This window comes from Dunckerocampus dactyliophorus, chromosome 8 (genome assembly GCF_027744805.1).
Source record: "Dunckerocampus dactyliophorus isolate RoL2022-P2 chromosome 8, RoL_Ddac_1.1, whole genome shotgun sequence".
Lineage (NCBI taxonomy): Eukaryota > Metazoa > Chordata > Actinopteri > Syngnathiformes > Syngnathidae > Dunckerocampus > Dunckerocampus dactyliophorus.
This window is the reverse complement of record NC_072826.1, coordinates 7,577,945-7,603,733: the sequence shown is the minus strand read 5'-3', so window position 1 is coordinate 7,603,733 and position 25,789 is coordinate 7,577,945. Positions and strand designations below refer to the sequence as shown.

At 39.7% G+C, this 25,789-nt stretch overlaps 2 protein-coding genes across 7 annotated transcripts in view; both read left to right on the top strand.

Moving 5' to 3' along the window:
- Positions 1-426: 426 nt before the first annotated feature.
- On the top strand, positions 427-12,548 carry wdr1 (WD repeat domain 1). Its single transcript, XM_054785795.1, has 15 exons — positions 427-591; positions 2,816-2,937; positions 3,111-3,201; positions 3,268-3,415; positions 4,972-5,152; positions 5,515-5,592; positions 5,740-5,820; positions 6,221-6,454; positions 7,368-7,457; positions 7,705-7,859; positions 9,208-9,295; positions 9,455-9,565; positions 10,469-10,642; positions 10,720-10,864; positions 11,794-12,548. Exons 1-15 carry the CDS (start codon positions 576-578, stop codon positions 11,898-11,900), a joined length of 1,821 nt encoding a protein of 606 aa, XP_054641770.1. The 5' UTR covers positions 427-575; the 3' UTR covers positions 11,901-12,548.
- Positions 12,549-17,185: 4,637 nt separating this feature from the next.
- slc2a9l2 (solute carrier family 2 member 9, like 2) overlaps positions 17,186-25,789 on the top strand; it is a 100,546-nt gene continuing 91,942 nt past the window's right edge. The window contains exons 1-3 of one of the 6 annotated variants that reach the window (XM_054784127.1): positions 17,220-18,444; positions 18,520-18,611; positions 20,330-20,463. The gene's annotated coding sequence lies outside the window, so the exon portion shown is untranslated. Of the gene's footprint in view, positions 18,445-18,519; positions 18,612-20,329; positions 20,468-21,225; positions 21,430-22,095; positions 22,124-25,789 lie in introns of those variants that run through there. The other 5 variants (XM_054784125.1, XM_054784126.1, XM_054784128.1 and 2 more) reach the window with 5 other exon arrangements.

The following is a 25,789-nucleotide window of genomic DNA, read 5'->3' as shown; positions in this document are numbered from 1 at the left end:
ACACAATAAAATTAGACTTTGTTATAACCATGGAAAATGTTAACATATACTGTATATTACAATATAATAATTTGAATAGACTATATATGATTGACGTATATTAATAAGTAAAAGTATATATATAATTAAATATAGTTATACTGTAAAATATAAATTAAACAAAATTACAATATATTATATTTCCATTGGTGACTCAATTAATATCAGTTGAACATTTATTGTAAAATATTGACTACTGATTAATAATATGACAGTGATGCAGTTGATCGCTCTATCTGGAGCACTGTCAAATACAGTATTGTGCTATTTAGGTCAAATTGAGTGGGGTGGGGATCAGGGTATGGCGCCTGTGAGACCAGTTTCGGGACAAAATGATGTCTACTCTGCTGCCTGTCGGGTGGATGACAGTGAAGGCGTAGTATGGGAGTTTACCATATATGGACAAAGCCAAGCCGAGTGGCAGCTCTACCTGCTTCCGTGTTTGCACGACCCGGGAGCGCTCAGCTGGGGAGCCGCTGTCTCAACAATTTCGTTCAATTCTACGTGAAACGCTAAGCAACTGACCAACTGCAACAATGCCGCATGAGCTGAGTGAGTATGTTAGTTGTGTCGACTGAGAGAAAATGCAATCAAAATCTCGGACGATATTATTCATCAGCCCAAGCCAGTCAGCCGGTTAGCACGAAGCTTGCTAGCTAGCCTCGCCCACAGCCGAATTGATGATTTTGACATTTCGTCCCTCACTCGAAAATGACAAAACCCACACATCTTCGGTGTATTTATCAGGTTTTTTATGCATTATCAGGCTATTGAAAGGATAGGATTGTTGAAATAGACGCGGCTTGTGTTTTTTTTTTTTTTTTTTACTTGGGTGGTTAGCTCGCTGTTTAATGAGCTAGCTTATGTCGCGGTATGGCGTGTTAATGTGCTCACGCGTTGTTATGACATGCTCAGACAGTCTGGCTGACAGACCTGATCTCCCACAGAGGAACTTCCTCCAGGAAACCCCACCTTTTGGGTGCCTCGTGGCCTCCGTCTTAACAGCAACACATTATGTAATGATTCCATATATAACTAGTTTGTGCGCAAATCCTAAAAAGTGGGCACTGCTTTTACGGATGCGGAAGTTGTAGCGTACATTCCGCGCAATAATGACCTCTACCTTCGCTGCTATAGTTTATGTTGCTGTAGCCATGTGCCTCCGGAATGTGATAAATTTGGATTTTTAACAAGACATCTGAACTATGCTTTGCGCATTGCAAGTGTCCGGGCACAATTTTTTAAAACAAGAACACACCGTAGAAAATGGTAGGATGGCCTCCTGCAAAAAACGGTGCTTGTTATGACATGCAGTTAGCATCTAGTCCAAATGTGTCATGTGTTCCCGCAGGGAATCGTCAACTAACTAGCATTTGTAAAGATCTGCACAATCATGTAGTCATTTCACTTTGTATCACTTATCGCCCAACAGGCCACAGTATTTAATATATATAGCGATAACTACACAACCATTGTGACTAAGGGTGCCAGAGTCAGACTAAAAGTAATAATAAATCAACCATACACAAGGAGAAACAGCCACTTTAACAATTACATCATTTGAACTACAACAAAGCATGCTGGGACATTGTTTGGATAACGAGTTGGTCGATCAACAGTCACTTTATTGAAACAAACAACCACGACGAAACAACCATAGTCATATATCCACGCCGTCTCCCCATCCCTTTTCCTGGCTCATCCAATCAGCAGTCAGGAAACATTTATGTGGGGCCTGGCTAGGTTATACTACTGTAAATTCCGGTGTATAAGCCACACCCACTAATGCAGCACCAGTGTAGGGGCACACTGTGAGGATCAGGAAGCTCTTTATTTGACAGGAGCCAATCATTAGCTGTGGAAAAAAACTCACAAGGAGCTTGTTGACACATTGGAAATTGCAGGAGGTCATTACTCAAAATAACAGTCTGACTCATGGTTTCATCTTACAAACAAACTCATCACACAGCAACTAACACTTACGTTATACCTCACAAATATAGAAACATGTATCAATACGAGTTTAATATGGAAAAAAGCCCAACATTTTAAAGTGTTCCCATAATGCATTTCATTTGAGAGAACCATTTCCTTGGAAGTGCATAGAAAGCACAGAAAATGGTGCTGGAGTGCTGCTTCTGTCTACCAGAGGGAGCCAGAGGACCCAGAGCCCAAAGCCCAGAGGAAAGCTGATGTCATTGCAGCACCCCAATGAATGCGTTGCTCAGATGCAATGCCCTTGAGAAAACTTTAAAATGTGTTTTTTTAACTTATATTGGGGCGTGTTTGTATATTTGTATATACACAGTTTGAGTGATAAGTTGCTGTGTGATGAATTTAGTGCTGTTTGTCAAGTGTTCTTAGAAAGATGGCACCGTGAGTCAGACTTACATTGTTATGCTGTCATATATACTGACCTCCACTGACTTCCAATGGGTTGACAAGCTCGTCTTGTGTGCACTGATAACTTGTGATGGGCTCCTGCCAAAGAAAGAGCTATTGTTTCCTCACTGATTCGTAGGCGGCACAGTATTAAAACAATTAGTAGCAGTTCTGAAGTAAAGGAGATGTCAAAAGATTAGAGCCGCACCGCTGTATGAGCCACAGGGTTCTAAGTTAAAGAAAAAAGTAACTGCTTATACACAATAATAGCAGAGTGCGGAATGTACACGTTTTAAAGTTGGTGCCCCCCCCCAAATGCTGTACCTAACCAAGGCAAACAGCACCTGTAACCATAACTGCACCATAATGAATTTCTCCTCATGTTTATTTTCAGAATATGTGTTTGCCAGTCTCCCCCAAATGGAAAGGGGAGTTTCCAAAGTGATTGGTGGCGATCCCAAAGGCAACAACTTCCTCTATACCAACGGAAAGTGTGTCATCATCAGGAACATCAATGTAATTATTTCAAAAAGATTTATCAGTTAACCTTGAAAGAAAATAGATCGACATGAATGTACCCATTTAGAACCAAGCCAGTTAGCTTTACCTGGGACCACATAACTATGGTGCTCTGACGCAAATAATATGCTTGTGTAATCTGAAGACACTTTTTTTTACTTCTTTTAAAGAACCCTGCCATAGCAGATATTTACACCGAACACGCCCATGCGGTTACCGTTGCCAAGTATGCTCCCAGTGGATTCTACATTGCATCTGGAGGTAACCAATCCATATATGGAAACATGTCCCCTACTGCATCTACATACTTCAATTATTTGTTTGTAGATGTATCAGGAAAGATTCGTATCTGGGACACCACCCAGAAAGAGCATCTACTCAAGTATGAATACACTCCAATCTCGGGCATGGTTAAAGACATTGCTTGGACAGAGGACAGCAAGAGGATGGCTGTTGTTGGAGACGGACGAGAAAAGTGAGGCTTTTCTTTTTAAATGTATAAATGTAGGTTCATAGAGTAATTTATTTTGTTGTTGATGTTCTTACGATTATCAATAATTTCATGGATAAGAAATGAGGTCAAATTAGAGCAATTTTTGAAAGTGCATAAATATAGGTCGATTTTTAGTTTCATTCCAGAGCAAATTGCCTTTTTTATTCAGCAAACAATATAGTGGAACCTTGGTTAGCATCATTAATCCATTCCAGAATGTCTGACTCTAACCAAAACATACTCTAACCGAATACATTTTCCATAAGAAATAATGTAAATCCAATTTGTTCCAGAAAGCCAAAAATGTTAACACAAAACACATTTTAATAATTTTACAATTACATGCATTAAACACTTTGAAATGCATATACATAATGAAAGAAACGGATACATTTTTAGGTTATTTTATTTTAATTTAAAGTTTCCTGTTTCTACTGTATGTATTAGCAAGCCAATAGGCTGCTAACAAGGATGTTTTGTGATTAAGAACACTGTTGAACTCACAGTGTACAGTAATCCCTCACCAAATTTGCACCTCACTATATCACTATTTTCAACAATATATTCATTAATATATCATGTTTTGTTGTTGCATACAGCATATTAGTCAAAAGTACGCACATTTAATTTTATTCTCAGCGCATACAATGGATGAATGAGAATATCCACAGGCACATGCATATTTAAGCAAATATTACCAAAATTACACATTTTTAAGCATATATTAACTGAAATATACCTGTAAATACTGTATAAGGCATACAGGACACTCATTCAAAGATGTTGCGATGAGATGTAGTACTCTACACTGGCCACTAGATGTCAGTAATTTATAGTTTCATTTTCATTTCACTTGTCTCATTTTCAGTGAGACACCCAAGGACCAGACTTTGTCGCGGGAACAACAGACTTTTATTGCCGCTTTGAATTATCTCACAACAGGCAGAATAATGCCTAACGCAGGCTACTGTTGTAGCAGTAACCCACAGCAACCTAAATCTCAACTCTGAACCCCCCGACGTCACTTCCTGTCTCCCTAGCACCGGAACACATTTTACAGCAACACACACAAGATATAGTCTTATTTATGTCTTAAATAGCTTATTTTCTATTATATATATATATATATATTGGGTAATACGAGTGTAAAGGTGACGGTAGGAGTGTTATTTTATGTCTCGAGGGCTCTAATAATGTTAAAAACTGTATTATGAAGGTCGTAAACAGGTTTTCTATGCTCGATGACAATGTTAAATTTCTAAATAAGGAATCCTACTTTGCAAAAATTCACTTATTACGGCCGGGTCTGGAACCAATTAACCGCGATAAACAAGATTATTCTGTATATTAATAACACATCAAGACATGCGTCATATTGTACGCTATCTGAGGCAAAATTTTGGTGTAAATTTTTCACGTTAACCAAAAAAACATGATAACCGGAGTGCGTGCTAACAGAGGTTGCACTGTATAAATGTTCCTTTTTTGCACATACATTATAACACACAAACAAGTGTTGTGTTTATTTCTTTCTGAAGGTATGGGGCAGTGTTCCTGTGGGACACTGGAGCTTCAGTGGGAGACGTATCTGGCCACTCCAAATTTATCAACAGCGTAGATATTCGCCCGAAACGGCCCTACCGGCTGGCCACTGGCAGCGATGACACCACTGGTTCTTTCTATGAGGGGCCTCCCTTCAGGTTTAAGTTCACACTACGTGTGAGTTAAGATCTGTTTCAAAATCTGTCTTACTTTTACTATTCCATGTTTTTAATTACACATTGCATACCCTGCATTATCTTTTAATGCAGGGTTTTTTATAAATCATAATCCAAAATCGGATACAATACGGGAGCTGTCTAAAACTTCTGCTTTTGCAATCAGTGTTCAGTTTTGATTGGGGCTGTCATAGCAGTGTATGTGTGGTTACTGTCTGGTGCACTACAGCATACCGAGAGGTGTTTCTAATATTTTGCCCTTTTAAGTATAGCTAAATAATGTATTTGTAAAAAAATAAAAGCAAAAAGGTGATACAAATTAATACAAATGAATATTTTGTGTTTGATATCTCCTGCTGACAGGATCACCGCCAGTTTGTCAACTGTGTTCGTTTCTCTCCTGATGGAAGTCGCTTTGCCACGGCTGGGGCTGACGGCCAGGTAAGCAGATTGATGGGATATTTTCCATTGTCCCAACAAATCCTTGACTGATTTAGAAATCACATACTTTGGTGATAATGAACAAATGTCTTCAGAAATGTATACCTTTTTTAAAGGAATTCTTCTAAATGAATTTCATTTCCTCAGATTTTTGTCTATGATGGAGGCAATGGTGAGCGTGTCAGCTCCCTTGGAGAGGAAAAGGCTCACAAAGGAGGAGTCTATGCTGTAAGTTGGGCCCATCTCACTTATACAATGCCTGTTTTGTTTGTTTTTATGTTGTTGAATATTTAGTAATTATAATGCGATAGCATAGTGAAAACAGAACTTTTTTATGTCCTTTTTTCTTTGGCTTAATGATTGCAGTACATGTGCATTACATGAACAGAGTGACAGTCAATGCCACAAATGGGATGTGGCTTGTTAAACATGCTCACATGAGCCTGAAGTAAGGTGGTCTGAAAGGATTCAATAAATCATTTCAGTATTGGACTGGTGGAAGAGACCTACTTTGAAGGTCAACACATGGTACGCCACTGGCAATGGTTGAAAAGTTACCTATAGGGAATTATAAGTTGTAAGATGTCACCTTATCACCTTTCTTTTTTTTTTTTTTTTGGTTACCTAGCTAAGCTGGAGCCCGGACAGCTCCCAGCTGATTTCTGCCTCAGGGGACAAAACTGTCAAGCTCTGGGACGTTGGTGCAGGTACTGCGGTCACCACCTTCAACATGGGCACGGATGTAATGGACCAGCAGCTGGGCTGTCTGTGGCAGAACGAACACCTCCTCAGCATCTCCCTGTCAGGCTACATTAACTACTTGGACAAGAACAACCCTAATCGGCCCATACGCACCATCAAGGTCAGAACAACTGAAACTGTGCTCTTCACACTTTGCTTCAAATGTGTAAACTTGATTATGGATGGAAACATTTAAAATGGGTCACACGTGGATACTCCATGGGGAGTCCTAATTTTTTCACATGAATATTTGTCTGTGTAAGACTACTACTGAACTGCTGCACACTAAAGAGTCAAAATTTGCAGAATCATGCACCCTTACTGTGTTGCCTGCACTATTTTTTTATATATTTTTTTACAAATACAGTGTTCCCGTGTTTAACGGGGGATTAAGTTCCAGAAAATACCAGTGTTAAGTGAAATCCGTGTAGTAGAAGTTGACTTTTTTTTTTGTTTACAGGATATGTTTTTTCTTTTATTATATATCATTTTTCATTTATAGGATATGTTTTTTGTTTGTTATTTTTGTTTGGTTTGTTTTGGCCGGTAGCATACACACAGAGGGCATTACTTTTCTTAGGGATAGTTTGGATTTTTCAACATGAAGTTTATATGACGTCCCCATCAGCAGTGTCATGCATCATCGGTGACTTACCCCCCACTTGGTCCCGTGAGCCCAGTTGTGGTCAGATTTTGGTGATGAGGAACATAGATCCGGTTAGCTGCTGGTGTCACTTAAGAGTTTTGCTTCTCAAAACAATATGCATTCTAAGGAGTAATGCATTTGCATTAAAAAAAATGCCGCCTTTTGCTGTCTCGTGAACTGAGTGTGTCGTGACACCCCTAGTATTCTGTGTATATCTATATCACACATTGCCAATGGGTGGATTGCGTTCCCAAAAACGGAAGACAGAGCTGAGCGTAACAATAAACAGACCAATGGAAACAGAACCTCTTTGGTGGAGGTAAAGAAATGTCTGTCTTGGGTATTGTTCTCACATGGCAAGAAAATCCCTTGTCCTTTTACTTTACAGGGCCACAGCAAATCCATCCAGTGTGTTACAGTTCACAGATGTGGTGGACGACCATACATCTACTCTGGGAGTCATGATGGACACATCAATATCCTTCTTGACCTGTTTCAAAAGGTTACAATTTTTTTATTTCAGAATGTACGTTACACACTCAATGAAATACTACGGTTGGTGTGTTTCTTTAGGACACTGAAAGTGCAGGAGAGTAGCATCACAAAATTGGAGGAAAGGTCAATATGTTTGGCATTTTGGGGCTTGAGTACCCAAGCGCCTGTCGTTTCCCAGCAACATTGCATCTACAGTATGTCCTCACTTTCCCTTAACATTTTCATCACATTACTGGGATGCAGAAACTGGTGAGAACGATTGTTTCTCAGGGAAGGGCCACAGCAACCAGGTGAGCCAAATGGTGGTCAATGACGCTGAAGAGCTGGCGACGTGCAGCATGGATGACACTGCGCGCTACACAAACGTCAACAAGAAAGATTACAGGTATGGTCCATTTGTATGGTGTTTGACACGTGAGATTTTTTTTCACTTTCATTTCTGCAATTACTTTTGGAATGTCAGTCGAGGCAGTCAGTACATTTATATGCATAGTGAAGTCAAGCCACTGCTTTAGCTACACATTAAATGACACAAATCAATGTGTGTTAATTATTTTTCACGCTGCTTTATATATAGTATACTTGGTCTCTATGGCATTCATTTAAAATTAAACAACCAAAGTTTAACCAAACCCAACCCTAAGGCTTGTATAGTGTGTAAGTCCACTCATTTTTGAATAAACCGATTTTAGATGCATATTCTAGTTTGTTTTTGCTTAATCAGATAAATAGTGCCAATCAAAGCTCAGGATTGTTATCTTTGTGCAGACAATATTCTCGATGCATATTGTTACATTGTGCAGGTGGTCATAAAGTTGTCATCAGTTAATGTGTATATAGTGAAAATGAGTTTAATATCTGTTGTGTAAATTTGTTATGGGACAAAATACACGTACTGTATTGTACATACAGTAGTCAAATAATTATGACACTCCATGGTCACTGTGTACAGTTGTCCCTCGCTACATTGCGGTTTAAACATTGCTCCCTCACTCTATTGCTTTTTTTTTTTCAAAAATGAATTAATACATGATTGCTGTTTCGTGGTTGACTGTGCAATATTATTATAAGTCAAAAATATTGAAAGACAAGTTTTGTGCAGTATTCTGGTCAGTAGGTGTCAGTAATACAAGTATTACACTGATGAGACATGACATTAGATTACATTACATGACAGTGGAAAAAAGTTCTCCAATTCCATGTGGAAGTGGTATGTTTTTTGTCCTTCTTCCCCACTCCGTTTGAAACCCTTTTAGAACAAATACATAGGAGGCGAACTAGTTAGCTTGGTAGCATGCTATGTTTAAAGTGGCAGCGGTCTCTTGTGTCCCTGAGGTGATCCCGTAGCCAGGCCATTACAGTTGCACAATGTAGTGTAAACAAACAATAATAAGTATGTAAAGATGACTATGGGGTGATATTTCATGTATAGAGGGCTCTAATAATGGTAAAAATTGTATTTAGAAAGTCCTAAACAGGTTTTCTATTCTCTAACTACAAAAATATTACATCTATGAATATTGAATCATACTTTGCGCAAACGAAAGAAGACTGCACAGTATCGTAAAAAATTGAGTGTGCCTGTTGGGCTATAAAGTGTCTACAACCATGCATTTGTAGGTTTTTTTCCTATTATAATTCTAGCTATTCAGAGGAGTCCAGTATCTACTTTCAAAGTGTAAAATATGTCTACAATATATGTACTGTAAATAACCAGAAGTATTGGTTTTCAGCGTCTCTGATGTCGTGAAAATGGATTTCCAGCCTAAAAGCATCTCGGCAGCAGCAGGAGGCCTGTCACTGGTTGTCTGCATTGGGCAGGTAATCCTTTTTGCTTTAATAATCGGTTGTGTAGACACATTAGGATTTCTCCTTTCACACATAAAGCATTCGTATGTTACATCAGAATATAATGCAAGGCTCTATGTTAATCTTTTAATTTGGTGCTAATTTCTTTGGCCTCTTTTTTTGTTTTTGCAGGTCGTCTTAATGAAGGATAAACGAAAAGTCTTCACACTAGATAACCTTGGCTATGAACCTGAAGTTGGAGCTCTCAACCCTACAGGCAGCACTGCTGCCGTTGGAGGAGCAGTAAGTGGACACCTAAGAATAGAGATTGTTTTGGCAATGTTACGACCCATGGGGACATCATTTATTTAAGGAGGACACAGGAGGCGGGAAAAGCAAGTCACCAAAGTTTATTGATACATAAACTAAAGAAAAGAAATAAACACCCTCACGTGCCCAAAGAAATAGTCCTGATGTTCCGGCCCAAAGAAACGAAAGGACAATGAGGTGAAAAGGCCAACCCTATACAGGGCCGTCATCCTGTCACCTCACTGCTACCCCTAAACAAGAAAGAAGACACAACTAAACCCTTGAACAAAACTGAAAACATCTAATACAAAACACAAAACCCAGCCTTCTGCTCAGCGTTATGCCAGAACAAAGCAGCTGAGTGGCCCTGGAGCATGACAAGATGGGATCGAGCCTGCCGCAGAGCGTGGAGAGAACCAGCAGGTCACATCTGTACTCATTTATAGGCTCCAAAAAGGGTGGGGCCAATCAGCTTCTTCCTGCAAAAACCAAACAAAAAGATCAAGCACAACATAACAGGCAACATGAGCAAAATCCTCCTCATTTAGCGTTAATATGTTGAAATTCACAAAAATACACCATCAGCAATATTTTTCCCTGTAACCATCAACCCAGTAACTACAGACGGTAAATGGAACATAAAGTGATGCAAAGGGAATCACATAGACGGCAAAATTACAACAGTGACCATTTGTGACATCGTCAACAGCTGGTAGTGTAGCTAATCCTTGGTAGTAAAACGCCCCATCAGTGCTGCTCTGTCACAGTTATTTTTTTTTTCTGTGTTTGCGGTGAGCAAGATCAGTTTAAGAAACTTAAAACGATATTATAATGCATTGCATGCACAAGCCATCACATACTTCATTGCTCCTTTCCTCTGTCTTGCTCTCTCCTCAGGATGGTACAATTCGTCTGTACTCGGTCCAGAGCAACACTCTGAAGGATGAGGGTCAAACCATGCAGGTTAAAGGGGCAGTCACAGACATGGCTTACTCTAATGACGGAGCCTATTTGGCTGTCATCGATGACAAGAAAGTGGCCACAGCCTTTAGTGTGGCGGATGGCTACTCGGTAAATCCCCATCTGGTCTTGCCTTCATCATTTTTAAAATTATAATTTAACATTTTTTTTGTTTGTTTCCCCTGAAGGTCAAAAATGAGTTTTATGGACACCATGCAAAACCAGTGACCTTGGCGTGGTCCCCCGATAATGAGCACTTTGCAACTGGTGGGATGGACATGATGGTTTATATCTGGACTGTTAGTGATGCAGACCAGCGGATGAAGCTATCAGGTAGGCCATAGAGGCTGATGTATACAGTATGCACCTTCATTTTCTGTCTATAAGCTGCTGCTTTTTTCTCACGGTCTGAATCCTGCGACTAATACAGTGATGTGGCTAAATTGTGCTGACGTTCCAGTCTAGTGACATCTGGTATGCTTCGGAGCAGCCGTTTTGCGCTTCCTGCGCGCACCCTCATCATTAGTGATGTGTGATACCACTGATTTCGTTTCCAATTTGATACTGAGTCAAATTCAAGTTGGTATTGGCGATACTGATCCAATGGCATTGCTCATAAAATAAAGGCTATAAGGCATCAGAGAAATGTATTCATTTATTTTAAACAATTGCCAATCATTTCGACAAGAAGGTCAGCACAGGTTTGGGGGATGATTTGCCTCGGGGGCGGGGGTGGCGCTGGTAGTGACAACGAAAGAGGGAGAGAGACTGGCCGCGTGTGTGGCGAGGGAATTGTGTGGCTGTTCGGCTCCAACACTTGAAGAGGACGACTTCAGTGGTTTTAGTTCCTTGGAGAACAAGGACAGCGATGAATTACTTTTCTGAGACTTCTGTTAAACTAGTTGTCTTACAGGCACTGTTTTGGGGGGAAAAGCATTTATTTAATTAAATATTCAAAAAAAAAAAAATCTTTGGACCAAATATCCCATGTTACGATGTGGACACCTGTGGCTTATAGACGGGTGTGGCCTTTATATATGTACAAATCTTTTTTTTTAGTGGTTGCGGCTTATGTAGTCCGTAAAGTACAGTATACACACTCATTTAACAGGTTCCACCAATGGCAAACATAGCCACATCATCTTGTAACGCGGTAAAAGGTGTAAAAAGGTTCATATGAGTAGAAAAAGATAGAACTGGATGCCCGGTCCAGGTTGATTTAAATTTTTTTGTGACATGCTCGTTTTATGTGTTGTCTGCAGACTGTCACAGGTTGCACCATGTTAGCGGCCTGGCCTGGACCGACGAGAATACTCTGGTCACCACCTCCCATGATGCCAGCATCAAGCAGTGGACTATTACGTACTAAGCAGCAGGCGGACAAACATCTCCAGGGACAAGGACTACTGTATACTTCAACCTTTTTTTTTGTCACTAAATCGAAATGGTGTTTTTTGGTGTCTGTAAACATCTGAATTGTAAACGGTTGTGGTAAAAAGGAAAAAAAAAATTGTAAATGAAAACAATCAAAGAATTGTCTATCTGGAAATAAGCGCAAAATGCAGAGAGTGAATTTTACATCTCCTTGAGCGTTATGGACCCGGCTCAACATTCCAAAAGTGATAGCACTTGTCTGGGTTTGGGTTCACTGCACCCTAACTTGAGGGATAAACCGAAAGTGTTGTTTTAACATAATAGACATTTCATCTTTTGGTTACATTCCTGATATGCAAAGTCCTCAGCATGGTTGCCTGCCATGTTTTCCTTTTGAAAGGGTTGGGGGTGCAGCTTTTTGCTTTCTAGGGTCACCGCACCATTCATAGCACTTCCTCTCGGACTGGGAACTGAAAACAAGTATACAAACAGTATCTTGTCTGCTCATTTGATTATCCTATATTGTATTTTTTTGGGCCCACAGTAAATGTCTCACTATTTTCATGTGTTTATGCATTCGTTAATAATAATGCTGAAAATAAAACAATTTGTATGCATTGTTTGGACTCATGATGTGTTGCTCTGCTTGTCTAGGAATCTCCATAACGACACACTGCCTCTTCCTGTGCATTCAGCTCCAGTGTGGACTCTTGTACCTTGTCCCAAACAACATACTCACACATTTCATTGTAATGTAGGTTGCATATTAAAAGAGACTTGAGTGTTACGAAAGTACAAGCCAAAACAACTCATTCACCCACTTTCGAGTAAAAACATCCCTTAATGAGAATGAGTTCATGAGTATTTGTGCCAGACTACTGACATTGTTCCTGTTTTCACTGAAAGACTCAGAGGAATTATGTTAAAAATGTATTAACTCCTTGTGAAAGCAGGGCTGGGAGGTCAATCAGGGACAAACCTCTATATGGCTCACATCAGTTGGGCTGCAACCAGAAGATGGAAACAACAAAGACTCTCTTCTAAGTAAAACATCTTGACACATTCAAAATAGCCTGATTTGCCTTTAACAAACCCTAAAACGGATCAATTGAAACGCTTTTAACAGTAAACAATTTCTCTACAAGCAGTCTTGAGGACCAAGCTAAGGAGTGGAATCTCATACATGGATAAAGTTATTTAGTCATAAAAATTATTTAAGTTAATATTTTGTGGTAGACGATACGCATTGTGTTCTAAGACAGGCTTACATTCCTGGGATCATAGCGGTGGGTGACGCTTGTATTGGATGAATTGTAAACAAACAAAATGTTTCCTGTTTCTCTCCCAATGTTTAGTCACGGTGTGGCAGTTAAGGGAATGGTTACCGGTAAACAAAAAAAACGCCCAGCTCGTTCTGTATTTGCACCTCTGTGTGCTTGCATGTTCTCCCTGAAGGGAAAACATGAGGGTGACCCTGGAAGGCCCAGGATCTCCCTTCTCGGCGTGTTTATGTCCAGTACTCAGGGAACCGCTGTAAATTTATGATTCATTTACCAGTATGACTGATTGAAAATGTACACCCTTGAGCGGCCTTCTTGAGAAGGGAGAATATCTTGCTGCGTCATGGCTACGCTCAAGAACGTTTGCCCCCTTTTTGCTTCTTATCTTAGCGCAGATAAAGAAGGGGGGTGGGATCTCCTTTGATGTCTCTGCATGACTTGGGTTCCCGTAGCAACGTGTCCTGTCCTGGTTTGTCGTCAGATCTGGTGATGCCTGCTTGTAAATACCTTTTCCTCTAGTCATTTAACTTCCTCCAACTTTTATATTCAAATGAATAAACTGTCTTTCTGGTTAGTGCGGATGCCTTTTGGTATCCCTCACTTACCGTGTATGACCTATGGGTTAACTATTGCTCACGCAGGCGAAGCTGCACCACAATTTATGACTACGCTATTGTTTCCTACAAGAGTATTATGTAATAACTGCATTGTATTCATTGCAATGTATTAATGTTATCATTGCAATTATACATGCAAATATATAACTAATATATTCCTTTATCCCTCGTGTGTTTGTTTTTTTATACTACAGTAATCCCTCGTTTATCGCGGTTAATTGGTTCCAGGCCTGGCCGGGAAAAGTGAATAGCATTCCCAAATTGAATATTTTCATAGTTATGACATAAAAAACCTGTTTACAATCTTCTAAAGACGTTTTTGAACATTATTAGAGCCATCTAGACATGAAGTAACACCCGCATAGTCACCTTTACATTCGTACTACCCAATACAGTAGATATAATCAGAGAAAAGCAGCCATTTATGAGGGGAGCAGAATCGATGGAAGTGTTGCCGGGGGTTCAGAGTTGAGTTTTAGCTTGTTGTGCGCTATGGCCGCAACATTTATTATTATGATTCTTATTGTTATGTTATTATTATTGTGCCTGTTATGAGATCATTCAAGCCTGCAATAAAAGCTGGTTGTTCAAGTCTAGTGTTGCGGTGGTGATCTCACCAAACAATTACACTTGGTGACCAATGTAGAATTACCACATTCACAAGTTGGTGGTCTTAATGGCCAATACGGTATTTGGATTTTAGTTCATTTTTGGCTTGAAAATGCTTAATGTGCATATTTTCTGACAAATAATAGGTCCTAGTCAACCACAACAGCGATCATTTGTTAATTCATGTTTGAAAACATGCAATAATGGGACTGAGACTGGGCTAAAAATTCTGACTTTTTGGTTCAGTCTGACCCCTAACAACGAGCCTCCTCTTGTTTAAAAAAACAGCTGTCCACAGATGGGATTAGACCCACACCCTCTGCCTTGAAAGGGAGCAGCATGTGTCGTTACACCAACAGGTACTCAGGTGGATTATGTGATTTCGTTCTCTAATTGGTGACAGAGCCTTAGGCTGACTTGATGCTCCATAAGCATGTCACGACAGTGATGTCCATCCTTTGCGCATTTGCAAAGAATGCGTTCTCTTGCGCACAATGGGCTCCTCCATGGATCTCGGGCCCCTAGGCCCAGCCCATGTTTTGTGTGTAGAGAGTGGCTGACTATGCAAACTAATCGCCCAACTAAAGGCGAGGTGCAACAAAAAATTAACCAAAAACTACAAAAACGGCCATCAATCAGCCCATTACTGATCGTCCTATGGGGAAAACTCCCAGTACTCCCGATGGCTGATCCACTCCTGCCTGTGACTCTGAGCAGGGTAAGCGGCAGCAAAGTGAATGACTGTTCAACCCAGAAGACCACAGAGGTTATTGGGTCAAACTCAACAGAGGACATCATGATAAAAACAAGACGACAGCAACAGGGCGTATTTAATCATTTGAGGGCCCCAAGGCAAATCTCGTCATTGGGGCCCTCCACATCCTTCTTTTGTTTAATTTGAATTTTTTACAAAATGTGAGTTTGTAACTTTTTTCCTGCTTTTGAAATCCTTCGCAGTTAGCTGTCATCTTAAGTTGCTCATTACATAGCCATGTTTATGTACCCCCCCCCCAAAAAAACGATTTTAAATATTACTGTTTATCATCGACTGACAAGAATATGAGAAAATTGTCCTAATGCCTGAACCAGATAAAGTTCTTCAAATCCTCCTGGGGAATTCTTATTACCTAACAAGTGAACCATCTCAATGCTTTTAATGTAATTGATAAGAACATCAAGCAACATTTAACATAGTTTACCACTTTAATACACACATCTTTGTGATGAAAGGCGTCACTCTCAGCCTTATCTCTATGCATTCTCCTCAGCTGACACTGACAGTAGCGGCGCTGTCGTCCTGGTGTGTTTGCGTTTGTTGTGACTGAGATAAAGGTTGACACCTTCGCAAGTTTTGATAAAAGCTGTTTATTTTCCTCTGGCCTTCTCCTCTTCTCCGCTCCACTGGTGTAACTGTTTAATTTTTCTCCAAACCGCGCCACCAAGTTTATTTCCCGTTTCCAGTAGCATGAAATTGTTCATTGCATGAGAAGGGAAGGACAGTGCTCGAAAGGATTATGATAGATAACGCATTCTGATGTGGTTTCAATCACGTAAATTAAGACTAAACGAGTAATAGCTACTTTAAATCGAAGAAAAAAAAAATCAATAATCAGTTTTTATGAGACGTTTGACATTTAACCAACATAATTTGTGAATGTAGCACATTCACATGCATCATCAGTGCACACACAGAGATGCTCGTTTGGAGTTGCAAACATGACAGGACATGCCCCAATCATTCAGGCAGAAAAAATAGTAGTTAGTATGATCAGATTTTGAGAAAATGTCTCATTAGCACTTACGACTAGATAAGCAAGCGGCCTAGACACCTTTTATCTCGGTTCCCTGCGCGTGCAGTGCCGGGATTGGAACATACCAATATAATGCACCCCTGCGGTTGCGTTTTCAGGTTGCACGTGACAGCTGGTGAATGTGTTTTTGTGTGGACATACATGTTTTGTGTCCATTCATTCCTGCTTGAAACGTCTACTTTCCGATAGTCTGCGAATATACAGACGACTCCGGTTGTTTTGGTGTGGTTGTTCCTGTCAATAAAGTGATTGTTGATGGACCACCTCTTCGTCATTCTCTCAATGTGCGGGCAAAAGCTACAGTATTTTATATGAACACAAAAAGATCACAATCCGTGAGATGTGTAACCTGGAAGAGTTTGCATCTGTGGAATGTGCAGATTATGCATTTTCCAGCATGCTTTGGGGTAGTTCAAATTGTCACTTCATGCTATATACAATATTGTTTCCACTTTTAGAATTAAAATGCCAGAGGAGTAGTTTATACTGAAGGAACTGTTTCATTCTGAAGATCGCTGTAAGCACTTGGCCTGATAAGGTCCTTGAGGCCGGCCAACTCAGCTTCTTTCCAAACAGTTCCACGGGCCAGATGAAATTGCATCGCGGGCTGCGTTTGGCCCCGGAGCTGCGTTTGACACATGTAATTTCAATTGTTAAAATGATATTTAAAACATTTCCTGTACACTTAATAAACGTTTTGGAAAGAATTATTTTCCTTTCAGGTATTTTCTATTGAAAAATGTGTTATGTAATGAGAAATCTTCAACCAACAGATTGACCATATTTCATTACAGTACATTCTTTTTTTACATTTGAAATAGATAGCTTTTATGACAGAAAAAAAGCAAAATAGTTGATGCCGTCACGCTCTACAGGACAGGAAGTGTTGCTTCCTGTTTGTGCTTTTATTTTGTATTATGTGGTTCCTGTTGGGTGTAATGTACATGAGCTTGACGCCGGTTTGGCATTGAATCACAGCTGGCTACATTTAGTGATCTTTGGGGTTCGTAAGCCCAGCGAAGCCACAAGTCGGTTGTGGCTTTGCCGGTTCATTATTTCTGATATCGTTGTGTTACTAACCCAGACTTTTTGTAAATTCTTTTGCACTTCTCTTGTCTTCTTCTCTGTCGCTTTTTGCGGTGCATAACTGTGACTGCTCGTGCTTGATGAATTAGCGATGTTACAACATTTTTAAATTTGTACGGTCTAGTCAAGTGATTAATTCTATCGAATAAAGCACGACTTGAATTGTAATTTGATACTTCATTCACTTCTCTACCCCTAAATATTAAAGAAGTTGGAGCGGATTTTATACCGGAAAATAGTGCCTTCGGTCCCCATTGCTTTAACACCGAGTCAAGACAAAAGCTGTGATTAGACCCACGGACCATGGCAAGTACAACTGTACTACAAAATATATAATAACTTAAATTGTGAAAATCTGTTTTAAAAAACAGAGTAGCCATTTGATTATTTTTTGATAATCGAAAGTCAAGTGTCATATTTGTCATGTACACTGCAGTGCAGCAGCACGCCGTGTAAGGGTTGGGCGCCACACACGGGAGGCGACATCTCTACTGCATTCATTTCAATTGCACCTGCGCGATAGGGCGTGTATCGCGTGTCACCTTCCAGCCAAGCGACAAGCGAAATTCTTGCGTGTGAAAGTTTGTGTTCGTGCGTGTCATCGTGCTCACGCTGGCTTGCACTGCTTGCTCCCATGCGCGTGGGGAGTCGAGGCGCAGCTGTGACCAGCTATAAGGGTGAGCGAGGTGTTCCCATTCAGAGCGAATTGTGAGTCCCCCACGGTTTTGATTGGCTGTCTTGCCAGTACCGGATAGTGCTAGCTGGTATTTGAAGATAAAATGACATGTCCTATAGCTCCGGTCCATGAGTTTGAAAGGGTTAAAGTTGTACTTAATTTTCCAAGCACTAATTTGATGTGGTCAAACACTCCCATAGGAAGTTGAAGACGAACAAATACACCTGATTCGACCGCCTGGACTTTCCTCACAGAGCGCGCACGCTCAGTGTCAGATTTTTTTAATCGATAAAATACGGGTTTTTGTAACATTGCTAAATAAATTACTTGTATTTGCACGCAGCCTCTGTCTCTGCATACCCGGGGTGTAGCATCCGACAGCCCCGCACAAGATCCTCACAGAAACCTGTAGTTTTTAAAAAATATCTCACTATGTTGGAAAAACTCTTGCAGTTTACATGTAAATATTTAAACGCTGGCAGCATGATTATATTATGGCTGCGTCTTCAATTCTGAGCCCTCCTTTATTTTGTAGGTAAATTGAATTAGCCAGCTGGTTCTCATGTGATTATCGCATTCCCCGGGGCACGCCTGCAGTTACTCGCTGAGGAATCTGCAAGGACTCTGGTGAGTTTCCCGTATCTACCATTTTAATAAGGCTAGTAAATGACTACTATCCCTGCAATACAAAAGGTTCTCTGTGGGCATGGGTGTCCAAATCTTTTCCACCTAGGGCCACATTCTTGAAAAATGAAAGGATCCAAGGGCCACTTTGATATTTTGTAAACCAACACATGTGCTAAAAAGCTAATACGTAGCTCCAGAAAAAAACAGCATTTCAGCTTTGTAATAAAGGGGAAATGCTAAAAATGATTTTTTTTTCTATAATGAGTTTATTCGTGTAAAATTGCGACTTTTGTTCTTCATTTGATTCTGACTTTTTGTTGTTAATATTTTGACTTTATTCCTGTAAAATTGCAGCTGTTGTTTCCATTTCTGCTGTTTTTAAAAAAAAATAAAACTTTCCCAACTATTTAATTTCAGCTTCCCTCTTGTAAATTTTTTTCACGTAATTATAACTTTATATGAGCGAAAGGCTTCTTGAGACGTCATCTGTACTTCTGTGAAGAAGGTGTCGGACGTTTCGCTCCTCATCCAAAGAGCTTCGTCAGCGAACTAACAAGTGCTGGTAGCCTAGGCCTTAAATACAGTAAGAGTGGGCGGAATTGGTGTGCCAACACCCTCCTCCTATTGGTTCCTTACACTAAGACTGGGAGGAATTGTGGTCTAATCCTCTCCTGCCATTAGCACCTCCGATCAAAGGGAAGTGTCGCTGCCTGAGTTGGGTATGAACGACTCTGATACTGGCTCGTTAGCATCTATTGTTCTGGCTCGGCCCTGGCTTCACCTCATTTGCAAGACTAAGAGCTGTGGGTTTTGGTCTCAGTAACCTGCTGAACACAGGGTCCAAATTAAACCTCAAACCACCATTCTGATTCAATGATGGGTTCTGTTGTTTGACAAAAATAGCTTCCTTTACTCCTCTTTCAAACCATATGTTTTCTTTGGCCAAAATCTTTACCTCGCTGTCCTGAAAACAGTGATTGGTTGCTTTAAGGTGTAGATGTACTGCTGATTGAGGCCCACTAGAATTGTCCCTGCGATGCTGATAAAGCCTTTTTTGGAGCATTTGCTTAGTTTCCCCAATGTAGTGCTCTTTGCATTCCATGTGGTCTATTCCATCCATTTACAGTGGATGGAATAGACCACATTGCTCTGTTTTTGGTTTGGAGCCTTGTCTTTAGGATGCACTAATTTTTGTCTCAGGGTATTTACGGGTTTAAAATAGGTTGGAATTTTGTGTTATAACTTTATATCTTAAAATTTTTTTTTTCTTTATTTCAGCATTGTTAGTAAAATATTTTTTCTCATTTTATTCTCAAGTTTATTCTCATAAAGTTGCAACTTTTTTCTCGTCTGAAAAGTATTTTTTTTCTCTTAATATTTTCACTTTACTCGAGTAAAATTTCTGCTGTTTTCCATTTCTGCTGTTTGATTTTTTTCCCAAAATTTTCCCTTCTAATATTTTGACTTTATTCCCACGTTATACATTTTTCCCCAACCTAAGTTTCCAAAAATTACAACTTTATTCACTGCTTTTGACTTAAAAAAAACAAAAAACCTTTCTTTAATATTTCTTTCATGCTACTACAATGACATTTCTTGACATTCTCATACTATTACTTTATTCTTGTGAAACGATGGCTTTTTTTCTTTGATAGATTACAACTCTTCCCAAATATTTGACTTTCCCATTTTTGCTGCTGGTCTTTTTTTTTTTTTAGTTTTCTTGTTGAATCCATTCTTGGACTGTGCCATGGGCCGCACTTTGGACACCCCAGGCTTAGCGGGTAGAGTAGTCATCTCCCAACCTCAGTGGATTTGATCCTCAGTGCCCCTGTCACCATGTCCAGCGTCCGTGAGTAAGATACTGAACTTCCTTTGCCATTTTGACATAATACACAAAAAATAGTGGATAACATGGATAACTAGTAATACAATAGTACAGATAAATAGTGCTACGGATACAGGTGCCAACAACGACATTAATACACAGGTAAATTCTATTTAGAAAGGCAGGTTGCTGCAAATTTACATTGTTATTGTGCCTGGAAATTTACTAAATTTGATTTAAAATGCAACTGATGGCATCGTCCATGAACAGTGCTAACATCTGGAATGCACACCTTCAGGACTGGATTTTTTGGCAGTAGATGAAGATGTGACATGTGTTCTATAAGGTGAAAGTACCGTATGGAAACTAGTATTCACATGCAGAATGTTAAATACAGTAAGTGGTGGAATCCAGCTGCTTTCCTGCTGCCTTTGCACACAGTGGGAAATGTAATACTTGTGTTACCTAGGCTCCAAGCTTGGGAAAGGCTGTCTCTCAGGGGTTGTGACCCTAGCAGGCTTAGTTTCATTACTTGGCTTTTATATCAGCTCAAAGAAGCAGGCTTGTTATTTTCAGCCACATGTGTTTGGAAGTGTAGGATAACTTTATGTGGTATTTGCACCCGTTGTATGGGATTGCCTTTAACGTTGCACGTCATTTAAGCACACTAAAATAAAGCAAACTGAGGATAAAGCAATCATTGATGAGAGGAAAAACAGCCCCGGGAGATAGCTCAGCTGGTGTGCACCGGCAGCAGAAACACCCACTGTAGTACCTGGTATGTTTTACTTTTCATTCGCTGAAGACCAGATGCTGCATGTCTGAACATTTGAAGACCTCTTATGCGAAGCTCTGCTCTTTAAACTCCCATCAACCGGTGAACACATCTTTTCATTGGGCTGAATTTTGTGGGCAAGGCACATGCTGACAGACAACAAACACGACATTGGAACATGGACGAGCAGGGAGGGAATGCTTCAGTATCTAATGGTAGGAGGAGGAGCATTGAATTATAAGCTTTGTTGTATAGTGCACCTTTGATTATACAAACCCTGTAAATGAAGAACAGAATATGATCAGTGCACTCACTGGGGAGCAAAGTGATGCCTCACCAGTTGTTTTACTGCCTTGTTTATGTGAACGTTATCCTCTTTGCTTATGTTTCTTCTTGGCTGTGATTTGAAAAAGAGTTAACCCGAGAAACGGTGATCTTTCCTCAGTGTTTTTGCAGCAAAGCAGCCTCAGGCATGTTTCCAGCATGTGGCCCACAGATGGACGGCATTCACTGCTATTTCTTTGAAAACTTTTTTCCCCCCCCCTTTTATTCCTCATGAGCTTTGCTCACAATATTTGGAACAAATGCACTCGTTTGTATTATGTTCACTACTTGTATTAACTTATAGTGATGACCCTGAGTAATATGAATCCATTATGCCTCTCTTGCTTATGCAACATACAATTACAGCTCAGTTTTGGCTTGATTTGCTGCAAAATAATTATCCTGTCCACAGAGTTGAATGAATGGGAGGGAAAAGCTTGCTTTTTTGCTTTATGGCTGATCTGGGGTTGTCAGAGATACAAGAGATAACAGCGGAAGTTAATAATTGATGGAACATTGATGGAATCACAGCTACAGGGAGAGGGTAGTTAGTAGAACTTCTACAAGCATTGGAGACGCACGTGGGTGAGTACGCCCTCAGTCTAGAATAAATGTAAATACAGGTAGGGTTTCTATTTAATATTTATTTACCCATCAGTCTTTGTACTTAATCAGATACAGTTATCTTGCCAATTATTAACACATATCCTGTAGTACTGTGCTCCACGAACTCACTTAATCTATTTACCTTTTTGTAGCCTTTGGACATATAGTTGGACTAATAAACAATGACATAAATACTCTAAGTGTCCTATTGCATTCAAGTTCCTGCAATTTTACATTTTAAAATGGGTTTGTCTTTACCTTTATCTTCAATAACTTTGGAATGGTTCTGAGGTATATTCTACTGAAAACTAAAACATACATACAGTACTGTATACTGTATGTACTGTATGTGTCTGGAAAAAGTGCTGGGGGAGGTCACACCAAATATTTACATGAGTTGAATTGGTTTAGTTTCAATGATAATGTCAAACGTATTGTTATGAATATTACTGTTTTTGTGACTCAACTGAAGAAGTCTAATTCTGCATTTATTTTGAAATATCTGAACTTTTCTCAGCAGAATACTGGGGTGTCCAAATTGCAGTCCTGGAGCCATTTGTGGCCCACAGCTTGTTTTTTATTGGTCCGCGGCATGTGCTAAAAATACAATTAAACAAGAAACCTTAAAAAAACAGCAAAATGGGGGGTAAAAAGGCAATGAGAAAAAGTTGTTGATACTAATAATACAGTGGATCCTAGCGACCCCGCAAACTTGATGATTTTTGGTCCAAAATTGCTTAATTTTTAAAAATCAAATTGTCTTTTTTTCCACAGAAAAGACATCTCATTCACCCTAAGTTGGTAACAATTCATTAATTTGTGATAATACTGGTAAAATGTACCAGTCCACAATTCTTACATGCTTATCTTTATATTTTCACTGATAGTTTTTTGTCAAGCGTTGAGATTTCATAATTTTTTTTGGACGTCCTTGAACAATATATTCTTGTTATACAACTGCACTGGGTCAAGGATCAAACCCGCAACCTTCAAGTTGGGAGACGACCACTCTACCACCTGAGCCATGCCGCCTCCAATCGTCAGTTTATAGGTTCATAAATGTGAATGCCATTTTTATAACTTATAACTTTTCATGTTAACAGTCGATGATAAAAAAAAAAATCCACTACTTTTAACATCAGCATAAGTAGTCCTGCATTTCATCACCAAGGCCAATTGGCGCAAGACACTTCAATAGGTACACCAGTCAAGCTCAAGAGAGAAGTCGTCCCTCATTTATTGCGCTTAATTGGTCCCAGACCCGACCGCGATAAGTGAATTTCCGCTAAGTAGGATTCGATATTAATAAACGGAATATTTTTGTAGTTGGAGCATAGAAAACCTGTTTCTGACTTTCTAAATACAAGTTTTAACATTATTAGAACGTTGTAGACATGAAATAAAATCCTATAGTCACTTTTGCACTCCTATTATTCTTTCATGTCACATTGCACAGGCAAAGGAATCACTGCAGGTACAAAAGACAGTTGTTACTAGCATAGCAAGCTAACTAGTTGGAGAGCTAACTCTCTCCAATTTACTTATTCTAAACCTAAGAACGTGTTTTAAAAGGAGTGGGGAAGAAGGACAAAAAAAAGCCAAAAACGTACCACTTCCACACGGAATGAGAGGAGAACCTTTTTTTTCCCCATTCGATCTCAGCCATGGCATGTCGTCTCCGTGCAGTGTGAAAGGTAATGTAATCTAACATGTCTCATGACGTTACTGATGCCTAGTGACCACAATACTACATATAACTTGTCTTTCAATATTTTTTGATTGATAGCCATAGTCAAGCACGAAACAGCAATCATTTTATTAATTATTTTTGGAAAAACATGCAATATAGTGAGGGAGTGATATTCAAACCGTGATATAGCGAGGGAGGACTGTACAATTAAATTATTCGGCCTTTACAAAGACATCAGTATCCATTTTGATTGACTCTGTAAAATAGATATGAAGTAAACAATGCTTTTATTATTGAGGGTGTAGTTTGCAGTTGTGTAGTGTGGCACTCTCTTGTGTGGTTGTGGCTGAACAACCACACAAGAGAGGGTAAAATATTTGAAAATTATACCAGTGAATGTTTTACATCAGGGGTGGGTACATTTTGGCCTTGAGTGTTGAGTTATTTCAAAATGAGCATAAAGTATAGAATACACCTACATGAAATTAAGACTAACCTGTCTTACTTGTTGAGAGTAGAACATTATTTTTGTTGACTGGTCTTGATTTTTTTTTAAAGAATTTTGTTTGAAATGTTTAAAATATGTTTTTTTCCCTGAAATGTACACTGCATACTGCAGTATTCTCGAGCATCTTTAGTTAAGTGAGGTAAGATTATGGAGGATTGAAGGTCGTGGAGAGGCTACTTTTTGGAGAAGTAATAGCGGGCTGTTTGGAGCTTATCCCAGCTCTCTTAGGGCGAGAGGCGACGCCCTGGACAAATGACCAGCCAGTAACCCGGTTGACACACGCTCTGCTGAAGTTTTGAAAGGGTGTTTTCCCCTCAAAACTGGACCTGACTGAGCTTGAGCAAACAGTCTCCTCTGACATGTCAGGGCCAGACAACAAACAAAAAGAAAAAAACCCAGCTCCATCAGATATCAATACCTTGTGGACATAACCCAATGCACTGAAAAAGACTGCAGGACAAAACCACAGTGCACACATTATGTAAGTCATGCTAAGTCACTCCGCCTTCCGCTTTGTGGAGAGGTTATCTTTTGAAAAACATTGGGGTCATGCCAGCGGCAGCTCCTCATCACCAAGTAAAATCAGTTTACAAGCTCAGTTTTTTTTCTCCACTATGTCTGATTGGTGTTTTGGAGCTAATTAGCCTCTTAATAGCTGGGACTGCCCTGAAGAGACCTCCCTGTGTATTTGTGTGTGTTTTTCTCACTTGTTAGGCTCCCAAAAACATGTTAGGTTAGTTGGAGACGAAATTTGCAATGCTACGTGGACTGATCCAAACAGGATAGCTTGAATCAAACAGTTTTCCTCAGTTGAGTGCAAGTTTTTGATGAGTAATTCTCCTCCCTTCTCCTCACGACCTCAGATTCCCGCTCTGCTGGCAAAAAGGCTCAGAGCGAGCTGGGCAAAGTGAAAAGGAAACTATTTAATTGGAAACTGATTTCCACCAATTACCATACCTACAACAACCAACACGCGCACACAAAAGTTGTAATCCAAGTCCTGTTGTGAGAAACAAACAAAACAATGAACGAGGTTGTGGAACACGTTACGTTACGAGAATAAAGTCCAAACATTATGGAAACAATTACGAGAAGAAAATTTACAAGAAGAAAGTTGAAATAGCGGGGGAAAAAAAACAGCATAAATGTCACAAACAGCTTGCATTTTACAACAAAGTCGAAAAAAATGTCAGAATCTAACGAGAAAAAGTCACAATTTTACTCGTAATGTTATGAGGAATTTTCATTTCCATAACTAACACCTGCATCAGATAAGATCTGCTGGTTAGTCTGCAGTTAAAAAGGAGTGATCACGCCTTGGAGAGCTGTTGCAACAAGTGGACTGACATCAATCATGGCTCCAACACCAGAGATGTCACTTGAAACAAAGGAGAGGATTATCAAACTTGTTAAAGAAGGTAAATCATCACGCAATGTTGCAAAAGAC